The sequence below is a fragment of the Canis lupus genome, chromosome 7 (genome assembly GCF_003254725.2).
Source record: "Canis lupus dingo isolate Sandy chromosome 7, ASM325472v2, whole genome shotgun sequence".
In the NCBI taxonomy this organism is placed as follows: domain Eukaryota; kingdom Metazoa; phylum Chordata; class Mammalia; order Carnivora; family Canidae; genus Canis; species Canis lupus.
Genome location: NC_064249.1, coordinates 14,195,647 through 14,209,238, shown reverse-complemented (window position 1 = coordinate 14,209,238; position 13,592 = coordinate 14,195,647). Strand labels below are relative to the sequence as shown.

The following is a 13,592-nucleotide window of genomic DNA, read 5'->3' as shown; positions in this document are numbered from 1 at the left end:
AAGTCACACTATGTGACTCCCAAGGCTAGGTCATGGAAATACTATGCACCTCTACCTTGATCTCTTGGGTTACTCACTGAGGGAAGCTGCCATGAGCCGACTTGCTGCCCTGAGGCCACCATGCTGTGAGGAAGCCCAATCTCATCTATACAGAAACCACATGAAGAGTCCCTGAGTCTACCAGGAGCAAGAGATGCCTGTCCCCTGCCCCCAGCTCCTCCAGTCCTGCATGACTTCAATTCTAGCCAGTATTTGACTATAGGCCCAAGCTGGAAAAGCCTAGCCAAGCCCTACCTAAACTCCTGACTCACACAGACTACACAAGATAATAAAATGATTGCTGCTGTTTTAAGCCACTAGAGTTGGGATTTGTTACACAGCCTGCAGGGTTTGGGGCAACCAGAAGCCAAAAGGACAGCAGAGAAAAACAGCCCAGTGGGAAAGGGCGATGCAGAGATGTCCCAGAGAGATAAAAGGCTAAAAGATGGCAAATGTCCAAAGAAAGAGAGGTAGTGAAGGCATTCAGAAAGGGTGGTGAGGGACTCTTCCTCAGTCAAGTGGAAAACACCCAGGCTAGGAGACTTGCCCTCCCTTCTAGCACTGCTGCTTGCTGAGTCTTCGAGCAAGTGCCTCCTCCTCCCTGGAGAAAGCTCTGTGAACTGATAAATTGTGTGTGAAAGGAGGAGCTAAAGTGGGGCGCCTGGGTGGCTCAGTCAGTTCAGCAATTAAGTGTCGACCTTTGGCTCAGGTCATGATCCCAGGGTCCCCCACATTGGGCTCCCTGCACAGCGGGGAGTCTGCTTCTCCTTCTGCCCCTCCCCCCTGCTCATGCACTCGTGCTCTCTTTCATGCTCCCTCTCTGAAATAAATAAACATTTTTAAAATTTTATTTATTTATTTATTTATTTTATTCTAGTTCAATTTGCCAACATATAGCATAACACCCAGTGCTCATCCCATCAAGTGCCCCCCTCAGTGCCCATCACCCAGTCACCCAACCCCCCACCCACCCACCCCTTCCACTACCCCTTGTTCATTTCCCAGAGTTAGGTGTCTCTCATGTTTTGTCACCCTTTTTTTTTTTTTTTTTAAAGGAGGAGCTAAAAAGCTAAAAAGCAAGAATGTCTCCCCTTTCCCAATTCTGGGGCCACCAAGCACTCTTCTGATCCTGATTGGTTGTTCTCACGTAGACTCTGCTGCCAGAAAATGTGCTGACCAGCTGAGACAAATATCTGACCCATTTGGCAAATGTGTTTCTCACAGTAAATTAATCCATGGGCCTTGGTGTTGATGCGCTCATCTGATCAGCGCGTGGGGACACTTGACCTGCACCTGTGAAGACAAAGCCCCCAGACGTGGGTGATCAAAATAAGATGTGACCACGCTGAGGGACCCTGCCAGACAGTGATCACCCACCTCCCTAGTAGAGGACGATTCCTTATGGCTGCAACTGCACAAACAGGCTCAGGCCAAAAATAGACAGAAAAGGGAAAACCAAGCATCTTCTCAGAAATAAGGGAAGGCTCAGAAAAACTCAGAAATAATGGGAGCAAGAAGAGGGAGGCCGGCCCTCTGACAGGACAGCTCAGGACCCCTGTGGCAGAGCAGTCTGGCCCGGGAAAACCTTGCCTGACCTTCACACCGCTCGCCAAGCTGCTTTCCTTCCCTCCCTGTTGCACTGCCATGGAAACCAACTACATCTTGGTCTGTATGCGCTTAAAAAGAAAACAGATAATAGATGGAGCAGAGGAAGAAGTAGGGTGACAAGGAGGGAGGAGGACAGAGGGAGGGAGGGGAGGAAGAGGAGGACAAGGAAGGACGAGGGAAGAGAAAGAGGTGACAAGAGTCGAGCTGATTTCTTGTCCAGTGTCCTTAACCCAAATATTAAGTAAAGACAACCCAAAGTCCAAACATGATTCTGGTGACAGCACAGTTTGTTGGGTTTGGTATTTAGATTATGTCATCAAATATTTCATAGATTCCACTTACTGAGCATCTGTCATTAGCAAACATGACTTAATAGAGCCATTTCGGGTCTATAATTATTAAGAAATAATGAAACTTTGAATAACTAAAAAAACAAAGGTTACAAAATGTTAGGTATTGGGCAGCCTGGGTGGCTTAGTGGTTTGGCGCCTGCCTTCAGCCCGGGCGTGATCCTGGAGACCCGGGATTGAGTCCCACGTCGGGCTCCCTGCATGGGGCCTGCTTCTCCCTCTGCCTGTATCTCTGCCTCTCTCTGTGTGTGTCTCTCATCAATAAATAAATAAAATATTTTTTAAAAATGTGAGGTATTATTTAAAAGCACCCCTTTATATTACATTTATAGGACTCTTAAATTAGAAAATGCCCAAAGGAGAAACAGAAATGCAGGAAGCACATTATAGGAGGTCTTATCGCCACATCTTTGACCTTGCCTCTGCCTCTTCCTCTTTATCCATTTGGACATTTTCATTTTGTGTGAAGTACAGGGTAAAGCCGTGGGGGCACAAGGAGGTTTTGATCATTCAGACCTCTGAGGAGACCACGCAGTTGGAGGGAGAGATAAGACGTTTACATAGCCGTATCACCTGTATCACTGACATGTCCAATCAGAAATATATTAAGTCCTGACTAGTTTAATTGTGAGAAACCATTCCCAAAATAAAGCTGCTCTCTTCACAGTGCAGCACTGCTCAGAAAATGGCATAGAAACTTCCCATGACAACTCTAAAAACAAAATAAGCGGGCACAATGGTACTCTTCTGTAGTTCAGCTGGCTGAACCAGAAGAGAAGCATCCAGTAGGAGCTTCATCCTTGGAAGTAGGTGGGTGCAGTAAAGCAAGAAGTAGCCCTGGCAGGTGGGTTTTTTAAGGCATGGCACACTGAGAATGTCTTTCTGTGTGGTTGTGATATTAAAGCCAGAGAGCAAATGTCATGATCAAGGAGAGGAAAGGCCAAGCCTGAGGTACATGTTCAGAGCCAGTAGTCAAAGTTGGGGCCACTAAAGTAAGTATCAGGGCTAAGGTGTGTGGTCAGACAGGGTCAGATGAATGTAGCTGATGGCAATCCTAGGACCAGCAATCTGGCAGGATAAGACATAAAGAGTGATGAGAATTTTATTTTTTTTATTTTTTTATTATTTTTTTTTGTGATGAGAATTTTAGGGGAGTAAGGAGGATGGAGTGGATATTCATCCCCCCTGTGAGGCTTTTATTTATTCCCAGGGGCGCCTGGATGTCTCAGTCAGTTAAGCATGTGCCTTAGGCTCAGGTCATGATCCCAGGGTCCTGGGATGGAGCCCCGCATCTGGCTTGCTGCTCAGGGGGAGTCTATTTCTCCCTCTGCGCCCCCCACCCCCATCCTGCTCATGCTTATGCCCTCTCTCTCCCTTTGAAATAAAAAAAATTAAATTAAAAAAAAAAGAATAAGCATATGTATAAAGGTGAGTCAGGCCCATCTACAAGAAGCCAATAGAGGAAGAATTGAAGCCCCTCCTGAGACTGAGACATACTTTGATTTCTGCATTAAGGATTGCAGTTGGGTCCAGGTCACCGTAGTGCCACCGAGGGTGGTAAAATGTCTGATAATTAGTGTTCTTACTTTCCCACAAACATCAGAAAGAATGAGATCACTTCCACAGATCCGACCAGGCATACTTCCAAGATTCCAAGCTATCAGGCAGATTTGCCATAAGAACAGGGCACTTTCACTTTCTCTCAGGCCAAGAAATGTGTAAAATGATCCAGCCATTCACAGGCCATTGTAGAAACTCACTGGCTGATTTCATGGGCTGATCCAACCCCGTCTGCAGGGTCACAGCAAAGGCACCTGTGATGTTCAAAGCGCTTACTTACATAATAAACATTCTTGTGAAAGAAGAGAAAGACCATGTTATGATGTAGTGAGCTGCTCTGGTGGTATTCCAGCGGAGATTGGATGCTCAAGTCAGAGGCACTGTAGAAGGCATTTTCTGCCCTGGATCAGAAGGCTCCTTCCAGCTCTGAGACTCTCTAATCTCACAAAAAGGTCACGATTCCCTATCTTTCTGCCATAAATGCTCAAACTTATGATATCCATATATATCGTGCATGGAGTCAAGAATTTTGAGCACTGGACCCGAGCCCATAGGGCAGAGGGGGACCACGCTTCCTTGAGGGAAAACAACTGGAAAAGAGCTATCTCCAGTCATGGATCTGGTGTAAAAAGGTTGATGACTCCATTTTGCTTTGAAAGGAAAAGTTTTTAGTGAGATATATGCAATTTTTCCTCAAAACAAAATTACACGATGTTCAGCAAAATCCATGAAACCAGCATTGACATTTTTAGCCTGCTTTGTCAAGATTCTCTTAGTACTTGACAAATTTTAACTCGAATTCACAAACTCCACAAGATAAGATAAGAAGGAACTCACAGTGTGTATCATTCTTGAAAGGGGTGCGTCACTGTTTTTTAATTTTTTTTTGCTTTAACAGCTATTTCTTATTGGATTGGGATTAGTGCTCTACTTTATAAAGACAACATCAATGACTCAGTAACTCCTGAGCTGATTTTCTAGTAGGGGGGCTGGTTTTACTTTGATCTAATAACATGCTTTGTACAGTATCATCTGAATTGAGATTAAAGTCTGTGGTTATGAAGCAAAGCCCTCCTAGCCCACAGTGGGTTCAAACCCATAATCCAGGTCTCATCAATATTATGCTGTGATCAACTTGTGTACCTAAAGACGCCAGAACCCAGGGAATGACTTTATAACACTAGTCTGTAAACACTCTTACAGCAGGAATCACGTCTGTCCTTTGCACTGCTATATCCCAGCATCCTAATAGTGTATGCCTAGAACACAGTAGGTATTAAATACATGCTTATCCAACAAATTAATTTCCCCCAAAGTATCAAGAGCATATATATTTTCCATTTCGCCCTTTTCCTTTTCCTTACCTGGAATCCCATTTTCCAAAGGTATCTGCTCTTCAACATTTCATGTGTTAAAAGATGATTTTAGAAGGAAAAGGAGGTTCCTTGAATTAAAAAAAATTTTTTAAAATAGGAGGAAAAAGATTTTCACATGACTGAGAGATAAAAGTGTCAACATGGGAAAACTCACTGCAGTCTTGAAACAAAGGTCAAAATTCCCTCAAAAGTTTATACTAATTAATCATAAGAATGTAGTTTGGCAAAAGACAAATCGAGATCATCCTATCTTCTCTGACTGAACTTCTAGGACAGTTCACAGGGACAGGAGCTGTGCTTCTTCATTGATGTCAGGTGTCCGGCATCACCTATGAAATAGACCACTCTCTTTGTAAGCGATACCCATAGTGTGTGTTTCCTATAACATGGGAGAGGTGTTCCTGGTCCTCCTGTGATCGGAAAGGGAGACCCAACCCATCTGTAAACGGAGCTTGGAGTGGCGGGTGCAGAAAATGAAACTGTGTGGAGCTGTAGGAGTGGTAGGCTGTGGGGCCCCTAGAATCCCGCCCTCCACCTGCCTCCCAGCTGAAGCCTTCTGCTCGAGGCTAGGACACCAACTCCAGCCCCTCCCGCAGTGGACCCTCAGAGGGCTAGTTTCTGGTTCTTTTTTTTTTTTTTTTAGTTTCTGGTTCTGAAAGCAAACAAGTAAGGAAAGATCCACAAGTCCTCTTCCCTTTCTACTGTTAACTTTTGGGGACTTTTGTCCCCGTGATCAGCAGGAAGCCCAAAACTACTTTTCTTACTGTGTCACTTTTCCACAGCTCTGGGTAGGGTAATACATGAAAACAGAGGCACAGCAGTTCTTTAAGTGTGATCTGAATGCTCCAGGGGCCTCAAGACCCTTTCATTGAATCCATGAGGTCTAAGTCATGATTTCCACCCCCCCCCTTTTTTCTTTTTAAATCTCTATCTCTCACATGTACACAATGGAGTTCTCTGGAGAACACAATGACATCACCTCTCTGATGGCTAATAGATATGTGCTTGTGTTCTGTTGTACTTAAAATCTTTTTAACTTTTAATATATAATGTAGTAAATCGCAATAGATATAACCCACATAAACAAAAAAGATCCTTGGCAGCTTGTAATTTTTAAGGATAAAGGAGCTGTGAGGCCAAAGAGTGAGAGAACCACTGATTTTGAAAAGTATGCCACGTTTCCTGCTCTGCCTTTTCCTCACTCTGGCAGACAGCCACGGCCACAACCCGTCTTAACCCCGGGGGACCTAAGGAACCACACAGAGGCCACAGTCTACAGGGGCAGGAGTAAAGGTCGCCGCTCTGAGGATCCAGCTCAATGGATCCCCATGTCCAATAGCTTCCATCCCCCTTGGGAAGAATGTCTCCTTTACCTATTTCTTGGACAATTTCTTCCCCATTTTTCAACCAGATCATGCAAATTCCTGGGGGGTAAAAGCCATGAATTCTGCAGAAAGGAGTTGTTATCCTTGGAAAAGTGATTTACTCCATCCCATGGGGGCTGTAGAAAGGAGAAATAAAGCAGAAGTATCGTAGGTACAGAGCATGCGGTATTAGAACTTGGCAACTGGGTCTCCCAATTTAATTTCTTCATTGCAGGAAACTTCTAAAACCAAGAATGACCCAGAGCCCAGGTCCATCAACAACAAACTTATTTATTTGTACCTCCTACTAGGGCAGCGTGCTGGAGGAATGACGAATGTGGAGCTGAGCCATGTTCTGTCCTCTAAGGCAGGGGGTGGGCGGGGGGAGCCTCATAGCTTTGAGTGTTTGGAAAGTGTGTCAGGATCATTTACTGTTAACCTTTGAAATACTTTTATGAGTCACAGAAAAGGAAAACTGAGTTACAAAATGTGTGACTATTGGTGATGAGGAATTCAGCAAAAGACGGGAGACTAGAACTCAGCCTTCCTTTTTCTCAATTCTGTACTGGTGCAAAGAGATATCACAGCCACCTCAGCTCTGCTTTGGCACTGAATATCCTTGTGTCCTTGGGCTGGCACTTTCGTGATTGCTATGGTGTGAATGTTTGTACTCCTCCCCTCCCCCCGCACCTCTCGGTTTCACATGTTGAAACCCTAACAGCAAGGGTGATGGATACTAGTAGGAGGGGCCTTTGGGAGGTGCTTAAGTCATGGCAGTGGAACCCTCATGAATGGGATTAGTGCCTTATAAGAGGCTCTGAGAGATCTCTGGCCCAATTCTAGGATGCAAGGAGAAGCCCACAGTCTACACCTAAGGACAGGGCCCTCCTTTGACCATACTGACATCCTGATCTCAGCCTTGGAGCCTCCAGAGCTATGAGAGGTACATTCCTATTTTTATAAGTTACCCAGCCTATGGTGTTTTGTTATACAGCCAAATACAGACTTAAACGGTGACTGTCACCAGAAACAAACATATGTAATAAGTAGCTTGTGTCATGGTTATGCCATCGAAGGCACTACAGAAATTCATATCACAAAGGGGCTCCAGTAGTAACAACAAAAAACTGTCCATTTGTGGCCTCGCTTCCTCTTGACTATTCTGCTAATTTTCCAGATGGTGCTGTCCTGAATGTTCCCACTGAATTGGGTCCCATCCAGATGTGAGCCATACAGAGCCTGACAGCATCCTGGCAGGGCTGCCTCCTGCTTGTCTGTAGGCCTCATCTTTTCACTACCTCCCCCCTTGCTATCTGGTACTCTGATACAGGGAAGACTTACCTCAACAATTATCTTCTTTCTATTTTTCCTGAGGCATGAGATTTAGTAGGAGAAAAAAGCTTCCTAATATTAAAAATAAAGTATATATGCCACAAGGAAAGATACTGCTTTTTGACATTGGCTGTAAGAAATTGTTCCCAGATACTTTTCAGGGAGTGAGTTTTGACCAAAGGGTTGAGAACCTATTAGGATAGAGAGGAGGTTTGGAGGGGGAACAGATATACTGAAGCCATACTTCCCATACTCTTTCCACACAGCCCAGGAGTCCAGGGTCTCTCCTGTCTTTCCAAAGAGCTCCTCATCCCAGAGAGAATCAACAGGATTAGTCTTAACCCTCAAATCCCAACTGATGGCAGCTTTGTTCCAGTTTTCCTACCATCTCCCCTGTTTGCCTCCCTTTACCAAGAACAGGAGGCTGGGAAACTAAGAGTTCTCCTTGTTTGCAGTCAAAGGCTATGACACTCATCACAATGTGGGAGTGGAGACTCCTAGGGCCCCTCTTCATACCTGCCTAGACTTGGCCTGCAATGTCTCGGTAATTAAAGGTCCAGTACCACCCCCAGTTGGCCGTAGATTTCAGCCAGATCCTAAGGTATCAGACGTTCTTCGGCCTGGCAACAATAATGGCATCTATGTAATGTGTAAGCAGAGAACTACCGTGTACAAAGTGCTTTTATGTACATTTTTCTCACCAATGTCTGCGATGTAGGCATCATCACAACTGTTTATTTTACTCAAGATTATTGCCCTGCCAGCTTAGCATTTATTAGCTCCATTTTTTTCTGATAATAAGAACCTGTGCTCCGGACAAACACATATCATATATCGGAAATTTAATTCTCCTGACTCCAATGTGTGCTTCTGTTAAGAAGTACTGATCTTAATCCTGCCACCCAAACATAGCTCACAGCATACTTGTTGCTATCTTTGCCAGCCCCCAGATCCAGTCTCTGCTTTGCTTTGTGCCCGGGGACATTAGGCTCATCAGACTGCCCCTCGGGGCTCCTTTGCCTGGGTGGGTTTGGCCGCTAGGAGGAACATCCTCAGCAAATGTCAGAGAGTCAGAGGATAGAGAGATTGGGGTTCTCAGGCCCCTCTTCTCCAACCACCTCACTGCAGTCTGCCAGCAACCGTGTTTCTTCAGAGGCACAGGACTTGCTAGAAGGTGCTTCTTCCAGGCCACCAGCCTTTACTTGTCCCTTCAGATTTGGGGATGTAACGGCTTTCCTCTGCTGTGAGTCTCTGGGTACTTCACTTCTGGTTTCCTCAATCCCGATTGTACCTCTATGAATAGTCCCACGATTGAGTTCTCCTCGGCTAAATCACTTTGAGCGTGCCATTTATTTCTTACCAGGATTCTGTTAGTCTTAGAAACTCATCCTGATGGTCACAACAATTAGCCCAAAGGGTGGTACACTATCCAATTCATACCAATCACAGTTCTGTGAAAAAAATTTTGTAACTAGAGCTGGGAGAGAGAAGCCCATTCTTTGGGAATGGTGAAGCGATGAGGGTATCTCTGAGCTTTATGCTGGCTGCCACATCCCCATTGAATCTTGGTTTTAATTCCTTGGGTCCTCACACTGCCCTGACTCCTGCCTTTCAAAGAACTTCCTTCTTTGTGTCTAAGCCAATTTGAGTAGGTTTCTGTCACCTGCGACCATTGCAATCCAGATGGCTATTCAGCCTAACAAGGGGAAGGGTTGAAGTTCAAAGTCTAGTCATATGCTTCCAAAGCCAATACTCCCATTAAACAGATAGTCTATATTCCTAACTGTGACCCAGATGTCTCCCCAAGGCCCACTGCTGCTCTGGAACATCCCACCAGTAAAGATAACTCCCGTGGCAAAAGGCATATTGTGTCCAGGCGTTACCTATAGCATGATACAGGCATAAATGCATTTTACATAGTAAGATCTCTTAAATATCAAGATTATAAGTGAAAAGTCTCCGTTAACCAGAAGTTGACCAATTGAGTCACATCTTTAATATATAAGAGGAGCTTTTTACTGAAGGAAATCTTAACATAAATCCTTTAGTAAAGCAAAGCCCCTCCATTTGTCTTCTTTGTAAGAAGACATTTTCTTTTTTTTTTTTTTTAAAGATTTATTTATTTATTCATGACAGACACAGACTGAGGGAGAGAGGCAGAGACACAGGCAGAGGGAGAAGCAGGCTCCTTGCAGGGAGCCTGGTGTGGGACACTATCCCGCATCCTGGGACCAGACCTGAACCAAAGGCAGGTGCCCAACCACTGAGCCACCCAGGCGTCCCCATAAGAAGATATTTTCACCCATACTGGTATTGTATGAGCGCTTGGTTAACAAACAACTAATAAGGATTGCTCCGCCTCCCAATGTATTTCCCAGCTTTTCACTGAAAGGAGACGTAAGGATTTGTGTCACTGAATATGCCAAAAAAGAGGTGTCCCTGGAGGTGCTCCACTGTCAAGACAAGCAGAAATTGCTAAATCTTGTCTAGATGCCGATAAAAAGTAACAAAGGGAAGTTTTCACAGGGAGTTACAGATCACCGTAGTCCAACTAACAAGATAGATTTCAGAATAGAGTGACTATAACCTAGATTAGAGAAAGTTCTATATAAAACCAAGGACTCTGGGAACCTGGTGTTCTCTCTTCACTTTACCTGCCCTTTGTAAATATCTTCCCTAAGCTCCAGGAACTTCTTTAATGAGGTAATATGTTCTTCCAGCCAGTTCTTTTGATATTATAACTCATGCCAATTGGCCTCCTGTGCCCACTTGGTGATTCGAGCCATATTATCTGTAGCCATCCAGAAAAAGAGATCTTTATTGAGGATAATGAAATCTTGTCCATCATATGCATGCTGGAGAAATATGGTGCTTCTGTCCTCCAGCGACCCCTAGCCAACCATCCTCTGGTAAGTGTGAAACCCTGGCACACACATGGAGGTCCCTGTCTAAACATCATCATCCAGTTGATGACTGGGGGTATGGATGGAAACATCATCTGCTCCTGAATACATCACCCCACAGGCGTGCCTCCAGGAAGTTCCTAGGACACAACCCACCTATCAACAGATATTTGTAGGAATATGCCATAGGAACTGCATGCCATAGGAACATGTTAATTTTTGCCTTGGGGAATTATCCTATAATGAGAATGATCAATTGATAAACTTTATAATGCAATAAAGGAGAGAAAGATAAGCGAGAGCCAGAAATATCCTGGGAAAGTTAATGTAGTGAGTCATTGTGCATAAGCAAGTGGCTCACAAAGCCTGGCCACTAGGAAATGAGACACAGAATGGCCAAATGTAAAACGAGAAAGGAGAAGGTACAGATTAGAAGCCTGGATAGTGGCGGATGAGGGGGGCACCTGGGTGGCTCAGTGGTTGAGCATCTACCTTCGGCTCAGGGCATGATCCTGGGGTCCTGGGACAGAGTTGTGCATTGGGCTCCCCACGGGGAGCCTGCTTCTCCCTCTGCCTATGTCTCTGCCCCTCTCTCTGTATCTCTCATGAATAAATAAATAAAAAGAAAAGAAGCCTGTATGAGAGTGGCATAGGGGTTATGGGGGGCAAAGGACAAAGGGATCCTGAGGAAGAAATAATTTAGAGATGCTTCAGGCAGATGGCAGGCACCGAACGCCATCAACCAGATTGTTCAGGCTTTGCCAAAAAAGAGTTCAGCTCAGCAACTGCTCATGTTCACTGTCAGCCCAGGAGCTCTCTGCAGGAATGGAGGCTAGTGCTGCCTTCACCACCTGAGTGGTCGAGATAATTCTGCAGGTGCTCCAGCTTCAGCCCCTCGGCTCTGAGTGTACCTCTCCCAGTGCCCAGGCATGGAGTTCTCCACCATCCACAGAGCCCACAGCTCTTTCTGCCAACAACACGTATATATAATGATGGGATGAGAAAAAAATTCTGTGAGTCCATGGCTGGGATCTGAAATGCCCAGGAAAAAATACGTCAGAGAGTGGGTCCCTGGGAGGGAGGCAAAGAAGGAAGACATTTATATTCACAGACAATCCCGACCTACAGCAGTGCTCCGTGGTCAGCTACATTCCTCTTGGGACCTAGCTGCTATTTCGTTTTACATAGTCACAGAACCCCAGGAACTGGAGCCTGGAAAGGACCTAAGAGCTCCAGCCCAAGACTGTAGCCTTTTTTTTTTTTTTTTTGTCCTGGTTTGGAAGCCTTTGGATGAAATTTTATAGGTAATCTCAATTTGTAAATGAAGCAGAGAGCCCTGCTCTGGACTTTGGGGGATGGGCCTGGGACCACTCATTCCTGTGGGATTGCTGTCTGAGGGCTTGCAAGTCCTGATAACCCACCCACTTGTTTCATGAATGAAGGTTCTAAGTGGATAAATGAGGGCTCCCACCCTACCCATGAGTGTGCATGTGCAGGTACACACGCAACACACACACACACCAGATCAATCAGAGAATCCATATCAGGACTCAGGCTTCCTGAGAAAGAGTGCCTTAAAGGCACAGTGCTAGGGCACCTGGGTGGCTCAGTGGTTGATTATCTGCCTTCGGCTCAGGTCCTGAGATCGAGTCCTGCATGAGGTTCCCTGCAGGGAGCCTGCTTCTCCCTCTGCCTACGTCTTTGCCTCTCTCGAATATAAATAAATAAATAAATAAATAAATAAATAAATAAATAAATAAATAAATAAATAAATAAATATCTTAAAAAAAAAAAAGCACAGTGCTTTTCTTTGCTCTGTGGGGGAAGACTGTGGATGAGTGGGGCTTTCTAACCTGTGAGGCCACATCCATATCCAGAGACTTCTCTTGCCTAAGGACTGTACTAGACACCACCTCTCCACAGTGTTTCCAGATTGCCCAGCTAAATGCTTTTGTCCATTTGTGAACTCCCCTGGCCCTCAGATCTTCTTCCCATGTGGCCCTTGCCACTTCAGGGAACCCTGGACCATGCCAGGCTCCCATTCCCCATGCTGAATACTATACATGAGGTTTACTTCTTCCTCCTTATTTATAAATATCTATTTAAGAAAAAAATATCAAATTAAAAAAAATCATCTCACAAAACTGCTGGGTCGGCTTTGGTGCCTGCAAGTCTATCTATACTTTCCTTTTTCCTAAAACTGTTTCTGAAAACATGTAGACTGTCTTTTAGAACTAGATATCATTACCTTAACTATAAGGGAAGACAGGATACCCTGAGACTGAACTGGGTCTGCCAGGGTCCCTTCCGCCTGATTGAGCCAGTTCCCTTAAAACAGACTTGTCCTCTCCTTTCTCCCTGCTGCTGGAGCCAGGGTGGGGGCAGCTTGGCAGCCTTCAGAGTAGGCACAGCCCGCGGGCCCCTCCCTGGAGCGGTATCCTGCATGTCAGCTGCAGCGCTGAGCACGAGGGAGTCTAGCTTTCCCTGGGCCTGGGCAGAGCAGAAGCTCCAAGGCCCCTTTTCATTGCTTTCAGCTTTTTCCTTCCCCTTTTTCTTCCTGGGGCTGGGGGGGTGGGGAATGAGGCTTGGGATGAGGAAGCAACACAGTAGAAGCCTCTTAAGTTGGGCATAAGAGTCTGTCATCATAAAAGTGCTGGTTCTTATAAAAATAAGAGCCAGAGATTGAAGCAGTAGTACAAATACTATCCCCAAATCAATAGTTATCATATTCTCCCTTCTATTCTCTATGCTTACCTGCTACTCCCTTCCCCATCTTAAGGCACCTGAGGATTTTGCTTATTTCCTTTGTGGTTCCTGCCAAGGCCTACCGCAGGGAGCTTGGCACATGGTAGGAGCTTTGTAAATATTTGTGAATTAAGTTGTTGGCAGCGCATTTTACTTCTCTGCTTTGAAATGTGCTGAAATGAATATGAATCTATGTCGCCCGGAATTTCTACTTTTAAAAACTACTTTCCAGAAAGTGCAGGCTGGTGAAAAGGGAGCAGAGCTGAAATCTAACTTACGTCCAGCCCAGAATCTGTGAAAGGTGTGTGTGCTTGA

The 13,592-nt window shown here is 45.2% G+C and overlaps 1 protein-coding gene across 1 annotated transcript; it reads right to left on the bottom strand.

Annotated features, from left to right (window-relative positions):
• Window positions 1–3,753: 3,753 nt before the first annotated feature.
• LOC112647790 (major histocompatibility complex class I-related gene protein) lies at window positions 3,754–13,305 on the bottom strand. Its single transcript, XM_035719268.2, is given in 7 exon segments — window positions 3,754–3,788; window positions 6,211–6,357; window positions 10,284–10,298; window positions 10,301–10,552; window positions 11,384–11,424; window positions 11,426–11,603; window positions 13,287–13,305. Coding segments are annotated over 7 exon segments (687 nt in total).
• Window positions 13,306–13,592: the final 287 nt, after the last annotated feature.